Below are 24,584 nucleotides of genomic sequence, written 5' to 3'. Positions count from 1 at the left end.
GCATCTTCAAAATAGGTCGACTGCTACACTTTGCTATTCTTATCGCATTTAAATGTCAACACGGTGCAAAGCTCTACAAATTAGTTCAGGCAGGCTTCAACCCCCATTTAACATTTAAGGCGCCGCTTTCAAAGCGCTCGCTCGCGCGCACACAAACACATATATAAGCCATATAAATACAAAATAGAGAGATAGCGCCGCGTCTTTCAAACTTCTCATTTCCACGCAGACGCCGAGCTGCCAACCTTTCCGCCCGACAACAAAAAGAAACAGAAACAATGCATTAGGCGGCATGAATAATACATCGGCAACAAAACATCCCCGCTTTTCGCCGGCTCCGCTTAAATCCGCCGTCCGACTCCGCGGATGCCAAGTGGCTGAGGAGCTTCTTTTTTTTTTTTTTTTTTTTTTCATTTTTCAACCCCTTTTTTGGAAATTTCAGGCCACCGGTTGCAACGACTCCACCGCTTAAACGGGTAGTGGAGTTGTGTGGCTCCTTTTCAGATTCACAAATGCATACATTGATTTGATTTTTTTCTTGAAGCTTTGCGCCGCCAGCCAGTTGCGAGTAATAAACTGCTTAAACGGGTAGCGGAGTGGGAGGTTAGTCGATTGTTTTAAGGGCCTCGTCTTGTCAATTTATGACCGCTACCAGTTCTACAACTCCACCTGCTTGTTGTGCTTCTCACCGGCTGCTGCGACTGGACGGGTAGCGGAGGTGTGAGGCTGTCGGGTGATGAAATTTTCCTGACCGCCAGCTTGTTAATATTTTTCGCTCCTGAAATTTTGCAGCGCCTGTTGCAACGACTCAGCCGCTTAAATGGGTAGCGGAGTGGGAGGTTGGTCGATTGTTTTAAGGGCCTCGTCTTGTCAATTTATGACCGCTACCAGTTCTACAACTCCACCTGCTTGTTGTGTTTCTCACCGGCCGCTGCGACTGGACGGGTAGCGGAGGTGTGAGGCTGTCGGGTGATGAAATTTTCCTGACCGCCAGCTTGTTAATATTTTTCGCTCCTGAAATTTTGCAGCGCCTGTTGCAACGACTCAGCCGCTTAAATGGGTAGCGGAGTGGGAGGTTGGTCGATTGTTTTAGGGGCTTAGTCTTGTCAATTTATGACCGCTACCAGTTCTACAACTCCACCTGCTTGTTGTGTTTCTCACCGGCCGCTGCGACTGGACGGGTAGCGGAGGTGTGAGGCTGTCGGCGGGGCGGGTGTTGAAATTTTCCTGACCGCCAGCTTGTCAATATATTTCGCTATCAAGTGTTTACAAGTATTTCTTGCATAAATGAGTCACTCGTGTCAGAAGAATCTTTTCAGCTGCGAAACGGAGAATTTATGCAGGGAGGTGACGCAGTGCCGCTCGAGCGACGCCCCCGGTGGGCTAGCGGACAAAAGGAAGCCCGGCGACGCTCTCGTCCGACTCGGACGCCTTCGGGAATAGCGACGGAGACGAACGCAAACAAGTCGACGGACGAGTCAACGGTATTATCCCGCGTTGCATTCTCTCCGCTTGAATGGCAAAAATCGGGAAAACGTGAAGACCGCACAAAGGCCGAGTTGGGAAAAGAAACTTTTCTCACGGAAATAGGACAATTATTGTATGTTATGTTATTATCTTAGAAATGAAAAAAAAAAAACCTGTTTATTTTATGAAAAGATACACTCGTGTACCGTCCATTATCCTTTTTCATGAAAACACATTTGCTGACTAAAAATATATTAATATTTTAAAAATATAACATCAACATATCAAAAATTCTTACATTTTTATATTGTTCCAAAAAATGTCTAAATCGAAACACATTTATACAACACGGTAGACAAATAGTAAATAAAGCCAAATAAATATTTCAACATTTCAAGAAACATGAATACTCTAAAATAATAAAAACATTATTTTAATTCTAATCTAAAATAATGAATAATGAAGTCACTGATGGTGTAGTGGTACACAGGGTTTTGGTGCAGGCAGCGTGGGATCGATTCCGGCTCAGTGATGGGTGTCGATATCTGCCCTGCCACTGACTGGCGACCGCTTCAGGGTGTATTTCGCCTCTGGCCTCAACCTATCTGGGACGGGCTCCGGCTCTCCCGTGACCCTCGTGAGGATAAACGGCTTGGATGATGGATGGACGAATAATTATCCTAAACATATATTTGAAACAACATCGCCGTTCTCGAACAAATCATTTTTCAAATGAAACTTTTGAGATTTTTTTCCTTCTGATTTGAAACGAAAATCCGGTACTGAAACCCGGAAATAACATTTTTCCCCTCATTATTGCTCGTTTAAAGTTATTCTGCACTTTTGTTAATAAGAAGAAAAATTTACAAGGCTGCGGGCTGAGTCACGACAGGTACGGCAATGCACTACGTCTAGCCTACTCTACTACTAGAGCATATATTTTAAGCAAATAAATGTATTTCTTAAATTATTTCATTGTATAAAGTATTTAAACTTTACATGCATTTCTACGATACAGTTTATTATCAGGAAAAGCTAAAAAAAATGCTTTTAAAAGCCCATTTTTTTGGAGGCTTGGAACGTATTATTTCTTTTTCCATTCATTGTAATGGGAAATATCGATTCGGATTTTGAACAAATCACTTCTCGAATCGTTTTCCGGAACGGATTGTGGTCGAGAACCAAGGCAGTTTGGACTTTGGAGGGACAAAGTGCACACGCAACACGACCTTGACTCTTTTATGACTACGCACAAAAAAAGCGCCGCTTTGTCCAGAGGCCGCATTTGCAAGACTTGGTTCTGATTTGCGAGGGGTTCAAATGACTGCACACACAATCCAACGGGCGTATTTTTATCGGTTATAGATATGAAATGTTTCTGACTTGAAATCCCGGTGAGAAAAACGCAAAGAACGCACATCTATAAAGTTGAGTAATATTGAGCATTTTGAATGACTGGATTGTTTTGTTCATTCGATTATGTTTGCATGATGTGTTTTCCTTTTGGGGATACATTTTAAGCAAAAAATAAATGTATATCTAAAATTATTTAATTATATAAAGTCTTTAAACGTTACATGTATTTCTACTATGCAGTTTATTATCAGGAAAAGCTGACAAAAATGCTTTAAAAAGCCTATCGTTTTGGCTTGGAATGCATTGTTTCTTTTTCCATTCATTGTAATGGGAAATAGCGATTTGGATTTTGAACAAATCACTTCTTGAACCGCCTTCTGGAACGGATTGTGGTTGAGCGCCGAGGTTGTACCGTACATGAAACTTAAAAAGTCATCAGTTTTGCCTGAAGAAAAATGAATTATTCCAAAGATTCTCATTTTTCTTGCCTCGTACTTTTTTGCCAGTCGGATAGCGGGGATTCCCATCACCCCCCCCCCCCCCACACACACACACTTTAAAAATGGAGAATGCCACCGGGCACACTTGCAACCGTCCCGGCAAGTGAGCCGGCTAACTAGCTTTAGCGACGAGGCCCCTCGCCTCATCTCCGACCTCCGGGCACGACCGTGCTCAACGCGGCGTGACGTGTTACACTTCCTTTAGCGCACGCGGCGCGTTACGCCCGCGGGCCTCCGCTCGCCGTCGAGGGAGTGTGATGAATACGGGGGACGAAAGACAGCCTCCCGTGGAAGACGACGAGGACTGCTTAGTCAGGTCATCGCGGGTCGAATTGGTTAGCGGAGGCGGCGAAAAGCTTCCAGACTGCAGCAAATGCAGCGACGATGCATTCGTGAAAACCGGGACCTTCTGACAACGGCTCGAAAGCAGAATTCCGACCCCCTTCGTGAGGGACGATCAATTGAGCTGACGGCAAACGTTGAGCAAAGGAAAAACCTTATTCCTTACAAACCAGCCGTTTTGATATTTAATCGCAATAAAAATTATTTAAGTGTCATTCATGACATTTGTGCGAAAGAGAATGAAGTCTGTTTTGGAAATGTGCAAGCACTTTACAGCAGGGATCTTGAAAAAGGACGAGAACTGTCCGCGTTGCCAGACATTTGCACGTTGCCTCGCTCGCAGAAACCTGCACTTGCTGGCCCTTAAAGTGCCTCGTTGTAGGCCGTGAGGACCCGCAGGCAGAATCGTTGGAAAAAAAAAAAAAACAAAAAACACTTTTTAATTCTTTTTCCTCCCTTTCTGTTTAGGTTCGACTTGACAAGATGCGTCTGGACCGGGACACTGGGTTGACGGGGCTGCATTAGAGTGCCTCGTTGTCAGCTGGGAGTGGCTAACGTGAGTAATTGTTTTGAATCATGCAAATTTGTCACGGTAGTGAACAACTCAGTTCTCTGTAGTGTGTCAAATTTACTGACTTTTTTGTGTTTTTTCATGTTTACGTTGCAGGGACTTGAAAAAAAAACCTAATTGGGTAAACGGATACACGTTCAAAGCGCTAAAACAAATCAAATCGAAGTTTACCTAAACTTCTCTGAATTCCGCACTTTAGCGGCGAGACGCTTTGAAGACGAGCGAAAGTCGTCTCGCCAAAAGGAAAACAAAAGACGGCGCAAAGGCTCATTAGAGGCGACTGAGACGATTTGGGCAAAACAAAGCCGCCTTCAGCGCCGCGTCACGGAGACGCCGCCGCCGCCGCCGCCGAGACGGGACGAACCGAGAAGAGCGAAGCCACAAACGACTTCCTCCCACTTGCGTCAACATTTTGACGGGTTTGTTGGAAACGCGCAAGAGAGGCAACACAAAATCACAAAATGTATTATTTCATTTCAATAAAAAAAAGAGAAGAACCCAAACATACATTGAAGCTTAGCATTATGTTGTTATATTCTATGTTAACGCCTGTCCAGGTTGTTACTAGTTGCAACAACAAAGAAACGGGAATTGGGAACGTTTCACGTGACTTTCATAAGGTGTGGCAAAAATATGCACGAAAACGCGACAATAGTGCCGACGCATTAGTGCGACATCGCAAATTCAAGCGGGCCCGCGAGTCACTTCTCCGAAAAGAAACAGAAGTCACATTCATAAGTTTGTCCATCTTGTTTTTTTGTTTTTGCTTTTTTAAACTGTAATTCTAATGTTCCTTGTGAGCGACCCAGAAAGGAATTGATGAACAATCAGAAAAATAATTTACTGAACAATTATTGGATTGGGATTGTCTTCAAATACTTGGGGTCAACAATCCAGAGCAATGGAGAGGTGTGGTAAGGGAGCGAAGAAACGGGTCCAAGCGGGGTGGAACAGCTGGCGGAAGGTGTCTGGTGTTTTATGTGACAGAGGAGTCTCCGCCAGGATGACGGGCAAAGTTTATAAAACGGTGGTGAGGGGCGGCCATGATGGACGGATTAGAGACGGGGGACAGGAAGCAGAACTGGAGGCGGCACAAATGAAGATGTTGAGGTTCTCTTCTTGGATAGGATTTAGAAATGAGCTCATTAGAGGGAGAGACAGACAAAGTTGGATGCTTTGGAGACAAGGTTCGATCGAGAGAGCAGACTTCCGTGGTTTGGACGAGAGAGGGAGGAAATTGGTAGGAGGCTGACGAGGATGGAGCTGCCAAGGAAGAGAGACGGTCTTAGATGGAAGAAGATGGATGACACGGTGTGGCGAGCCCCGACGGGACAAGCCGAAAGGAAAAGAAGAAAATTCTCTTTGTCAGTTATTGCTCAATAGAACTCCAAACTAACTTATCTTTTGGGTTATCTTAGGCTAGCTGAGAAGGCCTTAACATCCAAGTGACCAGTTTGAGACATTTCGGTCAGTTTGCGTAAAGTCTTTTGTTCACATCTTCAGTCGATCCCTGGGAACCAGTTTTTAAGTAGATGTCGGGAGCCGTTTCGGGGGGTGTTTGATCTTTGCAAAACACAAAATTACGTTCCAAACCTACCAAAAGAAGGAATAGACGTCACCAGAAAGAAAAAGGTTTGGCCCGAGCTTTTTCAGTTTTTTTTTTTTTTCCCCCAAGTAATCAGCATAAGAAAATTGGTTTTCAGCCACCCCCCCCCCCAAGAAAGGAAAAAAAAAAAAAAAAAACTGACCAAAAAGCTGAGAAAACATTCAAAAATATTTCATATTTTTTACGTTTGTGAGACCTCGGTGAAAAACAAGACCGACGGAGGAGGTTTTGACGGGCAAAACCGCGATCGATTTAGCGCACGGGTGTCAAAAGTCAAGGCCCGGGGGCCGGATCTGGCCCGCCATGTGATTTTACGTGGCCCGCGAAGGCGACTCGTTTGTGTCAACTTCCATGATTCTTGTGAAAATTTCTATGAGAATTTTGAAATTGTCATGCATCATAAATGAGTATTTTTGTGTTCCCACACATGAACAGTACTTGAAAAACACATTAGCCTCGATTTCTGATTCCAAAATTAGTTCGTAAATACGATGAGGCGGTTGCAGAGTCCTAACGTGCCTCTGAGGGGAAACCGTCACGACAACGTGGCCCGCGACAAAAATGAGTTCGACACCCCCTGATTTAGCGCGACGCAAGGAAGAAACGCGTCGTGAGCGACGCCCACTCGCCGCACGGCTCATCTTGGACGTCGGTGGCTCTTCGGCGTATTCTCGCCACGAAGTGCGCCCGCTTTTCTCACAAACGCGACACGCACTGCTACCTACAGTACATTCTATTTATACCATATTCACACAAAAGAAAATCGATGCAACTGGCAGTAAACGATTAGATGAACATTGACATCTACGTTAGAGAATAACTTTCAAATATGTAAAAAAATATGGGCGTGTGTGCGCTATTGTACTTTTTTTCGTGGCTAATCCCACCCAGCAATAAGAGTCCAATCAGGACTCATTCAAGGAAGGCCCCGAAGCGGGTCTGGACCTTCTGACGCAACCATGTGCGGCGCCGGCGCCAATAAGAAGCTTAGCGCTCGTGTACCTGCCGCTACACACGACGCACGTACTCGTGCGCTTGGCTTGCAGCACCGCACGCTTAAAACAAAAGAAAAATGATCAAAAAACGTGGAATTAACCACCTTTGTATTTCTCTCCTAATTACTGCGAAGTCCACGTGGCTAAAAATATTCGCGAAGTCACAAACGGACCCTGAAATCACTCACAATCGCACAGCAGATGACCAGAATGTGAACCCGGCACTACTCAGAAAGTGGGCCAAGGCATATGTCCTTCTGCATATTTTGGGATTCATTTTTATGATAGCACAAAAATGTCATGGAAAAAGAAAAAGAAAGAAAGAAAAAGGAGAAATTCTGAGGCACAGCGAGAGGGAAGAAACAGTTGTGGGGGGGGGGGGGGTGAAAAAAAAACCCAAAATGTATCTTGACGTGAAGGAATGCATGTGATGAATCCAAGTGACGACTTCTAGAAATTATAATAATCATTGTCAGGATGATGATTAAGCCCCCCCCCCCCACCACCCCAAATGCAAGTTTGGCACGCTCCGAAGAGGTGGACCGTGGCCCCCGTGAGGCGGGTCGTCCATACGCTGCCTTGCACAACAGAAATAATGCACAGAAATATGATCGTTGCATGCGAGCTCACGTGCATGGGAGGTTTTGCTTTGACATACAACTTCAACTTCTTTCTGTGACCACGCTCGCGACTCAAAACTCTTCAAATCATCGTTCCCCATTGAAATGAATGGAGACGCTATTAATCGGTGACAACCCCACCCGGATAAAAGTGTTTCAATGAGAAGACTAACACTTCAATATTGTATATTTATACTAAAAAATGCAGAAATGACCAATACAATCAGAGTGTTTTTGTCAGACTTTCTGCTTCATTTCAATGGACAGTGTGCTGCTCCACGGCCACGTTGGACTGTATCATAAAAGAGGCCTCATTCCTGAGTAAGCTGCGCTCATATTAAATCGTTCTTCGCAGACAATAAAGAACAACTTGTATGTTGCATCACTTCAACCGTTTGCGCAAAAACTTCCATTCCTTAAAGTGGAATAACGCCATCAAATAGCTGCTGTTTGTTAGCCAATCTACGGAATTTATGTGTTAGCATTAAGCTAGCGGAGGCCAAATCATTGGTTTGACCACACAGCTGCTTGTTTTGTTTCATTTGACAGGAAACTTCAGCTGGGAATGGTGAGAAAAAGCTCGAGAAAGCTTTTTTTTTTTTTTTTTTTTCCAAAATACTGAACTTATTGCAAATTCCCGGGAAAGCGCCGGCATCTCATATTTTTCTTGGAAACTCAAAAAATGGCGAGAAACGTGTAAATTGGGTCACGGGCGTGTCAAGGTAGCACCGGACAAAGTACGGGCCAGATCAGTCATGTGATTATTGCTTTAACGCGCAAGAATCCAGAGAGTCGTCGAAAGCCGCGCCCTTGCGAAAACCTGGACTACGCTGACGCTTGAAGCGGTCGGACTTGCGAGTGAGAGTTGGTCCTGATTCCCGTTTGTCACCGTTCAAGAGAAAGAGATGACGGCGATAAAGCGCACTGTTCTTGAGCCCGCCTGAGACAATGGCGCAAAATAAAGAACTGAGTCCAAACATGAGAAGTGCGGCTGGATTTGCCCAGCGCGGAACTCATAATTGTCTTTGGGCTCGACGGCGACTAAAAATACGCAGACAATGGCGGCGAGATGAGCCTTGGCAGCGCATGTTTTGTCCTTCAATACTCTTTTTTGTTGTTGTTGTTTTTATCCCGCCTTTGCCGCTCGCGTTCCCACCCCGCTCCGAATAAACGGATATGTGAATTAAACGCCATTGTTTTAAGCAGATCGCCGGCTAAATTTAGGCTCTTGTTCTCCTCCAGCGCGCCGGAATTTTGTTCATTATGTTTGCACTTGGGCTTTATCCTCCATCTTATTCATGCCGGCGTGCGCGTGTGCGTCTGTTGCCTTAAGACACACACTCACACACACACACAGTTCAGCCATGCGTTTTTTTTTTGCAATTAGAAAAGACACAAAAATAATTATTCCGCCGCGCAGTCAAGACGACGTATCCCGGAGTCGATGGTGCACGGATCACGTGTTTAATAAAAAAGGTTAATCAGTTGTTAATCAGAGGATTAATAACTTGCTATTTTCTTTAACAAAAGCATTCATAAATATTTCATGCTTTTTCTTTTTTGTTGTTGAGTTTTGTTTTTTTTTTTTATGCGGGGGCGGGATGAGCGCCCTGGTGTTGCAGGGCACGCTGAGCAATATCCCGACATTAATGTGCGTTAATCACGCTTTGCCGAATATACCCCAATAAATTCAGTCATGTTTATTAATACAAAGCTGGGAGAAAACAATACTCTTTACATTATTCACCCCACTTATTAATAAAGCTCTCGTGAGCAGGACCAGGACAGGGTGGGGGGTGGGGGGGGGGGGGGTTGTGTCCACCCGAGTCCAGGCCGGGAGCAAAAGTTCATTAAGGACTGTAAGTACCCTCCACAATTTATTTTTTTTTTTAATATTTCCAAATTGCCCGGCCAGTTTGTTAATCACGGCAAAACAAATATTGCTTTTGGTGCGCTCCATTTGTTTGAAGCAACACACGCACACAAGTTCCCAAAATACTCCTTCCCGGCTCCCGTGTAATTAAAGAGCGCCTTTAGTGAAAACACGCGGCCCGACTCCAATTAGTTGTGTGGATGTCGCCGGCAAAAAAGGCGCAGCGTGGCGTCGGGTGCTGGGCGCGCCCGGGGGTCTCCCGGAATGGAAGTGGAAGTGCGCGGCGCGAGTGGATGAGTGAACGCTTGATTGGAGGCTTCCGAGGAGCGAGGGAGTCTGCGCCCTGAAACACTTTCGGGGTTTCTTCCTCTGCGAGTTTGTAACTCAAAGAACCCAAAAGGTTTGTTCCGACTGCATTCGAACTAAACGCTCATAACTCATGATACCTGAACCCCAAATTTTAAAGAAATGATCACCCAACATGACCTTAACCCAAGCCATAATCAACTTTAGCCGAACTGCAACCCCAATCCAAGCCTAATCTTGCCCTAAAACCTAAACAAACACAAAAGCTGACACAGGACAACCATCAAACACCAACCCTCACCGAGTCCTAAACCTGATCCAAGATAAACCCACACCTTGAACAACCCTAAACTAACCCAAATGGAACTCTAACGTGGATCCTTTGCTAATCCGAGCCCAACACGAACCTCAATCAACAACAAGGAAAACTCCAAACCGGATCCCAACACAACCATTTTCCCCCCGTCCTACCTGATCATCTGATGGACTTTCTGATCTTGTGACTGCGATTGGGAATTGTGGGTGATCTGAAGTTGCCAATTGGTTTAGTCTATTTCTGTTTCTGGTTAAAGACCTTCAAGGAATACTGGCTTGGCCTCGATTTGAGACGTTGGACGGCGCTGTGATTGATTCTCTGATCTTGCGTTCTCCGCTCGGTGCTGTGGTTGGTTAGGATTTGGCTGTCTGTGAATGGGAATTAATTTCACGCCTCGTGTTTGGGTTTCTGGTTGCTATTTCTCTCTTCTGTGGCTAATGGTTCTGGTCGGGTTTTTGAATGTAATCTTCTGTTTAGCATTCGTACATGTAGATGGAACCCGGTGTTACGTCTCTTGTTGAGACCGTTTGGAGCTCTTGTGAGTCCCGGTTGACTTGTTGAGTTTTATCGGGATACGTCTCGGGGTGCTGGTTTTGACCCAAACCGAGACTGCGTAGGGATCTGCTTCTCTTGTTGAATCTCAGATATGGATTTTCCTCTGGGAACGTCTCCCCCCCCCCCCCCCCCCACTCTCTACAACTAAGTCTTTGTTGGGATTTTTTGTTCAGTTTCTGGTCAATTATTAGTTCTTTGTTTGGATCTTTGGTTTACAATAGAAGAGCGTCCTGTCCGTCCAGTCGCACTTGAAGTGGCACACGTGTCCCACCGCACAATGTGCTCTTTTTCAGACACACTGTTGTAATCCAAACACATCAATGTATACAAACACGCAAAGGAAACCAGAACCAGCGACGGTCCCGATGACCCCAAACGATCGCATGCGAATTCAGCCTGTCCGTCACCGGCGTGCCGGGGGCTGCTCCAGGCACAGACCAACGCCCGGATTGCAAATATTTAAAAGATGACATTTCCTGCGTTTGTGCTGGACATCAGGAGGTGAAGATACAGTGTTCTCCTTTGGAGCCCACCTCCCCCTCCCCCTCCCCCTGCCTTTGTCTTAAGCTTCCAAATTGTGTTTTTATTGAAGGCCAATATGGATCCCGCCGCAAAATGTCATCCGTCAAGCTGTCGATGAATCCGTCTTTTCATTTAATGATCCGCCGGCCGGCCTGATGCGCCTTCCACGCCGCGCCGTACACCTTTAACGGGAATCAATGGCGTGCAAATAACACTCGAGGCGTGCTCGTTTGCGGACGCCATTTGTCCAAACGCTCCCGCCGCACGTGCGAATATTTGATGCGCGAACCCGCCGCCGCGAGAGGCTGAGCGGAGGCGACAGGAGGAAGCGGCGAGGGCCGGGAATGATGAAGGCGGCGGGACAATTAAGCAAAGAGGGGCGAGGAGGCGGCGGGAGGCTTTAAAAAAAGGGAGGCGGGGGCCCGAGAGGCGAGGGACGGACGTCCGCCGCCGCCGCCGCCTCACTTAAAAACTGATTTCGCGATATGATTGAGGGGGAGGGAGGGTGACAGCTCTAAAACACATAACTTTTTACGAAGCGAAAATCAAATATTAAAAATGACAGGCCTTATAAGTGCGGAGAGCGAGCGCGGGTCACGCAGGGAGGGGCGGCGGCGGCGCCCTGTCAGCTACTATCTGTCAGGGCCAATTAGAAACAATCAGGGCCCAGTGAAAGGGAAGGTGATTGTTATTAAGCGCCGGGGCCCGGCGAGCGCCGGCCCAGATGTGGCCGTGCATATCAAAGAACAGGAAGCCGCCGCTTTCATTCAGGAAGCTGGCGGTGGCGAGCGCGGGCCGACGCCACAAAGGAAAGCCGAAGAGGGAAATGGGCTGCGTCGGTCGGGCGGGGGGGGGGGGGTCCCTTGTGCAAACGTTTGGAGAACGGCGGAAGATCACGTCGATGAGGGCGAGAAACAAATCTGCCAGAATTCAAACGAAACAACAAAACGACACAATCAAAGCTGTGAGCAGCGATGAATGACAATCGAACTTTGAGCTGTGAGCACGTTCCGCGGCGCCGACTTTCGGCGCCAATCAATCGTCACCAATCTGTGTCGTGCAAAATGGCTGACATCTTGTTCGCTTTTGGCCGTGGGCCGTGGAGCTGTTTCGTGTTGACTTTAACGATTTAAAAAATGGGCAAAACCACTTTAAAATGATGTTTTGTCGTTCATCTGTCTAGTAGGCTACCCACGATGTGTAAAAAAATTCATGTTGCTGGGTGAAACTGGTTTTCAGGGCCGAGTTCTTGTGGATGATCCCTGGAAACGGTCACTGAAAGGGTTGCTCAAAGCAAAATGGCCGAGCTTCTGTGTCTTTTCGGGACATTTTCTTGTGGGTCTCCCGATGATGGTTACGTCTACCGAATTTCGAGCTGCCGCGTGAAAGGAATTGCAGTGACAGGATTTTCCAGCAGTGCCGCCTCGGATCCCGCACGTGGTCCAAATTTGGCTGCAAATGGAGCAGATTTGCAAGCGTCTGCTTTTGGATAAAACGGCTGCAGAAAGCCTCATTTCACGGTCGGTTAGGTCTGGACGTCTACTGGATACGCCGGTGTTCCGCGGCGGACCCGGTGCCGGTGTGCCGGTCTCACGTTTCTTACTGCGCGAGTTTTCCATCCTTGCCGCTGATTGCGGTGTGCGCATCCTGACCGGCGTGCGGATCGCCTACGCGCAGATGCGATATTAATAGCCGAAAGATCAAGTGACATCATCAATTATTCAGGTGGTGTGTTTGGACGCCTGGCCCGCGTTTGTCCTGTTGAGTTACCGACCTCGGCTACTGAGATGTCGAGTTAAACGCATCGAGGTACGGTGTTAACTCTGGCACAAAAGCCGAACCCGACTTTCTGAAGTCTTAAAACCCGAGTTTGAAACGCTCGCTGAAAACCTTACTTCAATAGCATCACCCTAACTAGGGACCTTAACCCCAGTTTCAAACCGAAATTCAAGGCTAAAGACTTCATTTGGAAGGTAAAACTCTGACCTGGACTTCCACGCCTAACCTGAAAACCCAAACCTAGAAAACACACCCCGAGCTTGAAAACCTTTGTTTAAAACCCTAATCCTAGTTGAAAAATCTCAACATTTCCTTCCAAACCAAAGTCTGAAACGCTACACCTGTTTTTAAACCCTACTTCAAAACATAAACCCAGTCTTTGAAACTCTAACTCTGAGTTGAAACCCTGACCCAGGTTGAACCCCACACTTTGAAACCCTAACCCTTTCTGTTGCAGTTTCAAATACTACCCACGGATTAAAACCCAAAACCCACTTGAAGGGCCTCATCTTGGCTTCAGACCGTAATTTGAAATCCCATTTTGAAACCAGCGCAGGCGCTAATTTGTGTCATCAGGGGTCCGGCAGTCGACCGCGGTGGAAGTGAGCAACACGGCGGTCCGGCGTCGGTGATGGCGGCGGCCTCGCGGAAGGGAAGCGGCGCTACTCGACGGCGTCGACACTTGAGTGACGGCGAGCGGCGGGGGGCCGCCCGCTCAAAGTCGCTTTCGCCCGCGCCATTAAAACTACAAGTCGACATTGACGCTTCCTTTTCTGTCTGACTTTTATCCGCAGTCGTCTTGTGAACTTGAAAGACTTGGCGTCAAACGCTTCCGTTTAAGAGGAGAGGAAAAAAAAAAAAAACCAAAAACCTGACGCTTGTTAAGAGATTTTCTTTTTCATATAGTGCGCGCGGCTCTCGGGGGTGGGCTTTGATTCCTCGCCGGCTTTGTAGCAAGCGCGGGAAGACGGCGAAAAGCTGAGCCTCCGACGGGCGGGAAGGAGCGCGCGGCGCACACCTTCGCCGCCGTGACCGAGGTTCACGCGTGCAAAGCAGAACCTCGCAGACGTTACAGCGCTCGGTCCAGTCCGCAATGGATTGTGGATCGCTTTGTTGCCAAGTTTGCCAGCAACAAAAGTGAATCCACCTCCAAGTGAAACCGTCCAAACTGGGCACTTCATTAGCTGGTGAGTACTTCAAAACCCTCCCTCCGGCTGAGACCGCTGACTTGAATGCTAACCTTTAACCCCTATTTCAAACCATAAACATGGCTTGAAGCCTTAATCCTTGTCTAAAAGCGAATTTTGGTCAACCTAATCCTTGTCTGGAAGTTCAAATCCAAATTTGAAACCGTAACCCTGCATTGGTTTAAAATCCAAATCTTTATTCTTGAATCCTGAACCCCAAACACTAGTTTGAAACCCGAGGTGAAATCCGAAACCCCTTTTAAAACCATAATCCGGTCTAAAACCCTGTCAAGGCTGAACTTGTAACCCACAAATGTAACCCGAAACGTACTCTTTACAACGTTACTTTTAAACCTTTACCTTTGTTTTTAAACCTCAATCCTTGCTCGAAACCCTCATCTGGAACAGCAACTATGCAGTGAAAAAACTTGAAACCCGAACCCCTGGCTTGGAACACCATTTTTAAACATTAATTATCGGTTGAAACCGCAATGCTAGCTTGAAAATATGAAAACTTAAGCACAGCTTGGAACCCTGATACGAAACAGAGCTGGACAGAAAGCAAAACTGTCACCACTAACCCGAGTTCGAAAACCTGATTTGAATTGAAAGCGTGTCATTTTCCTGCCCCTCCAATTTAACGCCTCAACCGCTGGCAACAAAAGTGAGTCGACCCCATGTTGAAAACGTCCACAATTGGTACAACTTTGAATATGAAAACGCAATCGCAACAGCCTTGCGACCGCCTGGCGAGCAGTCCGCGGTGTGCCCCGGGCTCTCGCCCGAATACGCGGGAGCTGGCCCGGGCTCCGGCAAGCCCGTGACCCGCGTGAGGATGAGCGCAACGGATGAAAGTGGATTTGAAATGCGTTCAGATCTCTCAGCCGCCGTCTTAACAAATGAGCCATCACGAAAACGAGATTTTTTTGCACGGGAGAACCGGAAATTCCCACCCGTTCCCGTTCCCGTTCCGGTCCCCATTTTGTCCTTAACGCAGGCAAAAGTTTCCACCGGCTTGGATCATGTGACCTCCCGCGGCGGCGACAAGGTGAGACGGACGGACCGTAAAACCCTCCCCGACCCGCCCGACGCCTATTTTACGATTATTTTATTTTTTTATTTTTTTTCTCCATCTCTCCTCTGCACTATGAATAAATTGCCGCTGTCCGGACATGAAAATGTCAAATACCTAAAATACACCTAGGCTAAATAGCATATTAATTTTTAATGCCTGCTCATCCTATGCTGCTATTCTCATATCAGGCCTGTCTGCCAACAGCTGTTGCGCCCGCCCGCCGCCGCCCGAGCGGAATTTATCATCCATCTCTTTGGACGGTGGGGGGGGGAGGGGGGGGGGGGTCGGCGGGACACATTGTTCCCTGCGTGGGCAACAAGGGAGCCCACCTGACAATTTCCATGCGGCCCGCACTGCAAAAACTGGGATCAAAAAATATGTCACGTCACGCGGAATAGATGAGTTCATTTCAGCTCTGCTTGGCTTCGAACCCGAATTCCGATCCCGGAACTTCCGTACGAGAGCAGGGGATTTAAAACCCGATTTCAAACCGCAACCTCGGACTTGTTGGAAAGCCTCATTTGAGACCGCAACCCTTGTAGGAAAACCCTGATTTGGAAGAAACCCAAACTCTTGTTTGAAACCGAAACCACAAGATTTGGACACCCTCATTTCAAATCTTAACCTTTGCTAATTTATCAAAAATAATTTGAAAGGCGAACTCTTTGCGAGACAACAGCAACCCCTGTATGAATGGCCTAACCCGGGGCTCGAAACCCAAATTCACACTTCAGAACCCTCCACCTAATTTGAGTCCCTTTTCGAGAACCGGTACCGCATGCTCGAAACCCGAATTTGCAATGCACCCGCGCCGGAAAGTGAGCGACTCGCACACGACGGAGGGATTTGAGCCGTTTCACCTGCTTTCCGTGTGCCTTGCCCCCCCACCCCCACCCCCACCCCCTGCTTTTTTCCAATACGAACGTGATTCAATTACACTAATGCCGAACATAAATTGTTCGACAACGCCGCACCGCCGCTCCGGCCCGGCCCGGCCCCCCGCCCGGTGGTGACATTGGCGCACGGAGGCGGCGCGGCGGAATGCCACCCGAGTGTGTTTTTAGGCGACATGTGGCGGATGATTATGGTAGATTATCACAATCCAGATTGTTACAAGTTGTGCGCGCGCTTAAAGACACAACGCCTTTGGGGATAAGTCGAACTGGCGAGTGAGCGATGAACAGTTGGCGCGCCCGCGATGTTCTTTATCGTCACACAGCGACGACGATATACTGTAGTTTTGTAACGGGCTGAAAGGAAAATCCATCATCTCTCATCTTCATCTGTGACTTTACTCAACGACATCCTCAGGCAGGAAGACCCCCGCCGTCACCCCAAAAACGTTTTTTTTTTTTTTTTTTTTTTTAAATGAGCAGAAATTGAAATGAAACGCCGAGCATGATGGGAAAATTTAGATACAAATTTGAAAAAAAAAAAAAAAAAGCAAAAAAGAAAAAGAGACAATAATGGGAAAATTTAGATACAAATTTGGAAAAAGTAAAAAAGAAAAACAGACAGTAAAATTAAATCAATAAAATTAAAAAAACATATTCCACTTTAAAAAAAAATAACTGAAAAGGTTTCATGTATGAATAAATGCATAATATTCAATTGAAAACACATTCAGATCACTTTTTAAAAAATTAATAGAGCCAAAAGTTTAGTATTATAAATTGCTATGAATATGACATACATTAAACTAAAAATTAAATTTTAAAAAATGAAATACTAGTGGAAGCACGGAGGAGAAACTGGTTGGAGCGTTTTGCGGACCGGGGATCAAATCCCGGACCGACCTGAGTGGAGTTTGCACGTTCTGCCCGTGCTTGTGTGGTTTTTCTCCGCTTTCCACCCACGTCCCCAAAACACGCAACATTGATTGGACACTCTAAATTGCCCCTAGGTGAGATTGTGAGTGCGGCTGTTTGTCTCGTTGTGCCTTGCGATTGGCTGGCGACCAGTTCAGGGTGAACCCCGCCTCCTGCCTGTTGTCAGCTGGGATAGGCTCCAGCGCTCCCCGCGTCCAGCATGAGGATAAGCGGCACAGATAATGGATGGATGAAATACTAGTAGAGCTTGAAAAGAGTCAGCGTCACATATGCCAAATATAATTAAAAACAAGGTTTAATTCCAAATCAAATCAAACAAAAAATAAATACAATTCTAATTGATTTTAACATCCATCCATCCATCCATCCATTTACTTAGTTGCTTATCCTCACGAGGGTCGCGGGGAGTGCCGGAGCCTATCCCGGCTGTCAATGGGCAGGAGGCGGGGTACACCCTCAACTGGTCCACCGGCCAAACGCAGGGCACAACGAGACAAACAGCCGCACTCACAATCTCACCTAGGGGCAATTTAGAGTCTCCAATCAATGTTGCGTGTTTTGGGGATGTGGGACGAAACCGGAGTGCCCACCCGGAGAAAAGCCATGCAGGAACGGGGAGAACACGCATGCTCCACACAGGCGGGGCCGGGATAATGCTAATGCATCGTTAGATTGAAAAAAAAAAAAAAAAAAAAATGAAAACATCTGCATTTGGACACTTCAAGTGTCAAATATTTTTTTTGAAACAAGCGACCACACGAATGACTTGAAAATTCATTTGAAAACATGTTTCCCGTACTTTTCTTAGAGCAGCACCACTACGGCGACGTCCGCACGGCAGCTCTGCTTACCTTAGCACGCCAACAGCATACTGGAGTGAACCTCGGTGTTGGATCGAGCCGCCGGTGGCTGGCACTGCTGGCGGGAACGCCACCTAGAGGGAGAGGAAAGGACTACGTCAGCAGAAGAAGAAGGAGCTAACCAACTGTGTGCTGGGAACAAAGAACATTTTTTGTACCATAAAAAAATACAGTTGAAAGTCAGTTTTCTGTGATTTCCTTTCATCTAATATTTCATCCTCGTTTTCAAACATCTGATCAGCGATTGTACAAAAAAAAAAAACAAACACATCATGGCACTCATTTCTCGGAATCGATGGACGTTCATCCAAATTATTTGCAAAGTATTGCAAAAAGTCTCCACAAGCCGACAAAGCGGATTCCACAAAGCGAGGTTTTCACAATTTTAGGCAAATCTGCTCGGCAACAACTGCGTGAAAATTTCCAAGCAAAAGTCTGATCTTCAAAGTAAAACTTGCAAACAAATCTTTAATCAGCCACCAGTTGTGCGAATTCTCCCACTCAAATATGGAATAATATTTTCTGATCTTTAAAGCATTTATTATCAAATTATGGTGGGAAATAAGTATTTGGTTCTGTCCAAACAAGTAAGATTTTGGCTCTCGCAGACCTGGATGTTCTTCTTTAAGATGCTCCTCCGTCCGCTACTTGCTAGCTGAATTCATGGCACCTGTTTGAACTCCGTATCAGTATTGTACTCTGAATCTGAATCTGAATCAGCTTTATTGGCCATGTGTGTAAAAAAAAAAAAAAATTCTCACAGTCGGTGCTGCCCTGCTACGACATTCAGAACAAAGAACAACAAAGCAAGAAGAACAAAGAACAAAGAGACATTTCTGTTTATCGGAAGACGTAAAACCTTCTTCGTTTAGAACAGGTGAGAGATAAGAGTGTGTCAACGTCCCACATCGTCTACAGCTTGTACAGAATCCCTTTAGCCTGCTGGCGGTTCCCGTTATAGTGCAACGACAATCGTGCAAAGGGAGCAGTTTCCGGTGACCAATCGTGCGATGGTCTACAAAACATAATAGTAATATTAATGCTGATTGGACCAGCAGGAAGTGAGTGAGTGTCCTAACATTGCACAAAAAATAGAAAGAAAGAAAATGGTAGAATTTAATGACTTAATTGCCAGAGGGTAAAAAAAAAAAAACAGTTCGAATGCTCGCTAGTTTTAACTTTCACTGATCTGTCGCCTTTTCCGGACGGAAGGAGCTGGAAGAGCTTGGGCCGGGATGTGGAGGATCCAAAAGAACCCTGCTAGCTCTGGACCTGGTTCGCGTTGCGTAAAAATCCTCGAGAGTGGTGGCAACAATCCCTTTAGCAATACTACCAGCGTGCTAGTATTATACTAGCATGCTTTTGTTTTCAAACAGGATGTTCCCCTAACCAGATCAAGTGTGGCCGAGCAGACTGTGAGGCTCGTGATTTCCTTCATTGGTTGATAAAAGCTTTTATTTTGGCGTACGCCCTTTCCTACACTTTTTTACACCGAAAGTTTTGAGCGGCGGCCATTTGACAAAAGAAGGCGCGAAATAAAACTCGGAAAAATGCTCCCGTTCCCCCCTCGCTGTCCAGTAAGAGTCTTTAGCAAAGACAGACGTGATATTAAATCTTCTATATTTCATTCAACATGGCTTTTGGAAATAACGTGACAATTATTCCGTATAAAATGTATTTTTGTTCACGTTTTAGGTTGTCTGGAACACTTTCACTGGATTCAGTTTATTTCCTGTGGGAAATATTCCTTTGGATTTTGTCAAATTCGGCATTCGTCAGATTTTCTGGAACCGATTAACCACTGGACTCCAAAACATCCCTTGGACTCTCGAACGGTTTCAAGATTCCCTCGTGACCCTCCCAAGACCAGCAGTAGCAAATTTTCTGCAGCCAATCCGATCTTCTAATCTTTCAAGCGTCCTCTTCAACGCTGTCACCGCAGTCCGATCAGGAAATAAATGACGCGTCTCGAGATTTTCATCGTTGTGCGCTTTAGGAAAAGTCATCAAATACGCATTTTTATTGCTGTCAAATTTGAGCGGCAACAGTCCAGATGAAATCAGATCCCGCGCCCGGAGGCACGTCCTGGAAATCCATCCCGCTCCGGATGACAAAAGTGAGACCGCCACGCTGAAGCCAAATACTGCACACCGCTCGGGGATCTTTCATTTTCACGCAATCGATAGCCGCTTCTATTTATCGGCGCGCTCGTGCCGGCCGCCACCTCTGGCGAGCCGCGCTTCATCCCCGAGCTTGTTATCCGCGAGGCCCCCGTCCTCCGTTGGTCGGGGGCCTCGCGGATGATGGGGCACATCCCGGACTGCCGACAACATCGCCGGCACGACACTCAAAAAGCGGTGGCATCTCAGTTTGGTACAGACAAAAACGACTAAAGAGAGTTACGGCAGAGGAAGTCTGGAAATTTGTGTCTCAGTGGCCATTTGACAATTTCAGGCAAATTTGTAACAAAGTTGCTGTCACTTGACAACAGGAAATTCACTTTGCTTGGCAAGTCATTCGCGGGGAGACCCACAAAAAAAAAAAAGGCTCCAAAAGACACAAACGGCCTTCCATTTTGGTTTCAGGAAGCCACTTTTGGATATTTTTCTCAGCTGTCTGGCATTTTGAAAATTCAGTCCTAGCCAGTACGCTGAACTTTGGTGGGAATCTCCATCACGAGCAGACCCACGAAAAACTCTCGAGAAAACATGCCCGAAAAGTGACACTTTGGTTCTTGGAGACCATTTTTAGAATCATTTTGTCCATTTGCGGCCGTTTTTCCCAAATACAGCACAAACTCCGCATCCGGTTTCCACCAGACCCGAACGTCCCTCACGAGACGGGCGAGCGAGGCTACGATAAAAGTTTTCGGAACGTCCACAACATCTACTGTTTTATTTTTTGAAAATCCAGCCCGGTAACCCAGTAGCCCAGTTTGATTTAGCACCATGACAAATGTCTATCACGAGGAGAACCCTTAACCCCCCCCCCCCCCCCCCAAGAAAAAGTCTCAAGCAGACAGGAAGTCTTCGAAGCCACCGTTTTAGCCCCAACATGGCCGTGACCAGGTAGATGCGAACGGATTGACTCAGCACGATACATATCCACACACGTATTTTCGACACGACCGCACCGGCACCAACGGTTGAGTCGTCGTCAAAAGCAAAACGCCGGCGAACGGAAGCGGGGTCTCGTAAAGTCGCTAAATGCGCTGGAAATAAGCGAAACACGCGAGCGTAGGAGGCGTTCAGGGCTTCAAAATGACTGTCTGTCTAATCATCTGCACAACAATATTTGCTGTGAGGCGTTCGAAATAGATTAGCGCCGGTCCATCTGTGTCATCATTGATTTATAAGGCATTAAAGCTGCTCGGGGAGGAGATCGGGCTACGTTTTTTTTTTTTTTGTTTTGTTTTTAAAGGGGCTCCTCGTCGCTGTCGGGGGGGGGGGCGAGCCGAGTCCCCTCCCCTTTAACGTGGAAAGGAAGTGGAAATGGGACGGGAAAAAGGGAATCCAAAAATGTTCGGCATCTCTTTTTGTTTGGCGATACAAAAGAGGCTGGTGGGGGGGTGGGGGGGGGGAGTACAGGAGGAAACACACACACACAGGAAGCGAGGGAAAAAAAAACAAGGGCCATGATTAACATATGAATGCTATATGCAAATGGTGGGGAGAGAGCAGATGTTGGTGCATTTAATTGACCTATATGTGAATTGGATCCAAACCTTTCAGTGTGCTTTCTGGGGCCCGCCGAGTGCAGTTTGGACGCTTTGGCGTTCGAGTGGCACTCCGAGCGCCAGCACGCCGCCGCCGCAACCGCCATTTAAACGCCATGCCGCCAGTATAAAATAGATAAATAAACAAAACCCAGAGCAAAAAGTCTCCGCGCAAACTATTTCTGAAATTTCGAGAAAGGAGTTAAAACAAGAAAAGAAAGGAAAAGTCAAAATATGAATAATATTGGACCAAAAAAAAAAAAAAAAGACAAATGATCAAATAGGAATGAAAGGTCAGAAATTATAAAGTCAATTAAATTGCATAATGGGCCAAAATAGTTGGACTGAAAATTGGGGAAAAAAATGGGATAATGGTCACAACAAAGGTAAAATTATTTTTTTTTTTTAAAAAAGGGCCAAATTTGTGAAACAGTTTAAAAATGAAAAACAGACAAACTATTAGTAAATAAATGGGAAACAAAAACTGTGATGGGAAAATCAATCATATTTATAAAAAAAAAAAGATTCCAATATTGATTTTACATTACTTAACAAGTAGAAAAAAAATTCTAGTGGGAATAAAGTGAAAAAATATATAAAAATACTGAAAAAAAATGAGTGAAAGATCGGTAATGGGTGAAAATGATCATCAATAAGCAAGAAAGGAGTAAACAGTCAGAAAATGGGTTGGGGGTTACAACCAACAAATTTTGAAAAAAAAAAATTGCAAAATGAGTGAAAACTTGACAAAAATTGGTGGAAAAATTGTACAAAAATTAAATGATGAAATAAACACACAAACAATTACAATAAAATATATCCGAAAACACCCTTTTGAAAAGCTCCACAATATTTGTTGCTATGTTCGGAAATAAAAATAAACGCTAAACGACGTGATGATCTGTCGTGGTCGGACCGGACAGGAAGCGAGCGTGTGGAAGTGACACCATGGCACGGGTCGGCAATTTCAAACATTTTCACATCTCTCGGTCCTCCTCGCCTTCAACCCTCCGCAACGCACACACGGCCACACGCGCTGGGCAATGTCATTAAATCGTATTAAATTGCCTTTTGTCCGGGGGGCAAGGACCACCCGATATATGATAATACGCGAAGGCCTCGGCGTAGCGGCCGCCGAGCCGAGCCCGTCGCCTCGCCGCCGTCGCGTCGTGCGTGTCAAAGAAGGCGGCGCACGCAGCCAGCCAGCCGCGTGTGCCTCCCTAACAAGTGTGACACACACTAATAGAAACATAGCTCATAAATTACAAGCCGGCTGCAGGGCTGACGTTCGCTGCGCGCCGCAAACGCCGCCAAATTCTGTCAAAGAAACGCCTCAAAAAAGAAGACAAAAAATGGACACATATGCGTGACAAATGATCGAAGAATTATTAAAAAAAAAAAAAAAAGTGGACATTTGGCTGAATATAAAAAGGCTATTTGTAACGATTGATTGAAATTGGCCAGAAAGTCAAAAAAAAATGAAAAAATGGACATCAACATTTAGAAAAAAACAAGTTAAAAATCTCATAAATCAGAAAAAAATGAGCAAAAATTGACAAAAATGGCTTTTTTTTTCAAGATACATTTTCAAAAAACCTGACAAAATCTGTGAAAAATAATGAAAAATTGTGTTTTTATTTATTTTATTTTTATTCAACTTTTAAAAGCGTCATAAAATCAGCATGTATATGTGAATATATCTCCCCCAAAAATGGAAAAGCAGAGTGAAAATGATGGAAACTCTGAGAATAAAATGGGTGAAATTGATCCAAGAGTTGAATTGCTCCAAAAACGAGTGGCGACGGTGTCGAAAGGCGTCTTGAGCGGCGGGCGCATGCGTGGTCCGCAGCACTAATAGAATCGTAGCTCATAAATTACAAGCCTGACATTTTGTGTACGGGACAATTTTCATACGGACGGCGGGGGCGAGCCGCATCAGGCATTAGCATAAAAATTAACACTTAAATGTGGGCTTATTGTCAAGCGCAGCCTGCCGCACAACAATCAATTCCTCTTCGAAATCTGATTAGATGCCATGACGCTTATTATCCCGCTCATGTCCGCCTGCCCCCCTCACACACACACGCACGGCCGCCATTACACGGTCGACGCCGTTTTGTTTACCAGCACGTCAAGAAGGACAGCTCGCTCGCCTTGATTTGCATTGTCAAAAGTGAAATGGCTTAAAAAGCGCGTCCGTGGCATCGCTCACACGCTAATGATGGCCTCTGTTGCCATGGTGACAATCAACCCCCCCCCCCCCCTTACGCAACATCGGGACCGGGCCGCATCCCCATCAAGGACGCGTCAAGTGACCCGAACCCAAAGAGGAGCCGAAGTTGGGGACCAAAAAGGACGGGGGTACTTTCCAGAACCCCCCACAATACTTGAAAAGCCACCATAAAGAGAAACTATAAAAAAAAAAAAAACAACAACAAAAACAACTTTCAAAATGATTATCAATACAATCCGCTATTAATACGGGCACGCGCACACATAGAGGTGTACAAGCCCAAGAAAATGCCACCCATCACTAAAAAAACCAAAACAAAACAAAATGTTGCAAAAAGCTGTCCTACATATTCAAAGGATGTATTTATTTCTATAACGCAATAAACACGGTCAATAAAACTATTATCAGAGGAGGGAAAGAGAAGTTCCAACAGGTATGAAAAAAGTCCACACACCCCTTTTCAAACGGCAGCTTTTTGCCATGAAGAAAAATGAGACCAAAATACCGTAATTCCCGGCGCACCCGATTACAACCCTCACCGAGCACATTTGGAAAGGAAATTTTGGTGCATTTGGCACATACGCCGCAGCTGTGGAAAAGCCGACAGTGCCAACATTGAAACCCGCATTAAAACACGAGATATTTACAAAAACGGTACACAGAAAGAGTTTAACGCTGGCGCTATCACCCCACTAATGCTAGCGCCAATGCTAGCACCACATTAGTGCTATCCGGTTAGCCGAATAAAATGAAACCTACTGGTAAATACCACTGAGACAGGCCAGTAACGCAGCAGCAACACGCTAGCACAGCGCTAACTCTAGCGCAGCGCTAACAGGACCGGTAAAAGTCACTTCCTCGGCACATATATTCCACC

General features: G+C 45.9%; 1 protein-coding gene across 11 annotated transcripts in view; it reads right to left on the bottom strand.

The window, feature by feature from the left end:
- The window catches only part of znf536 (zinc finger protein 536), a 402,786-nt gene that overhangs the window by 140,939 nt on the left and 237,263 nt on the right, over positions 1 to 24,584 (bottom strand). For all 11 annotated transcript variants that reach the window (XM_061813494.1, XM_061813495.1, XM_061813493.1 and 8 more), the window contains one exon: positions 17,751 to 17,833. In XM_061813494.1, coding sequence (XP_061669478.1) covers positions 17,751 to 17,833 — 83 coding nt within the window. The remainder of the gene's footprint in view (positions 1 to 17,750; positions 17,834 to 24,584) is intronic.

This window comes from Syngnathoides biaculeatus, chromosome 3 (assembly GCF_019802595.1).
Source record: "Syngnathoides biaculeatus isolate LvHL_M chromosome 3, ASM1980259v1, whole genome shotgun sequence".
NCBI classification, from domain to species: Eukaryota; Metazoa; Chordata; class Actinopteri; order Syngnathiformes; family Syngnathidae; genus Syngnathoides; species Syngnathoides biaculeatus.
This window is presented reverse-complemented; position numbering and strand designations above follow the sequence as displayed.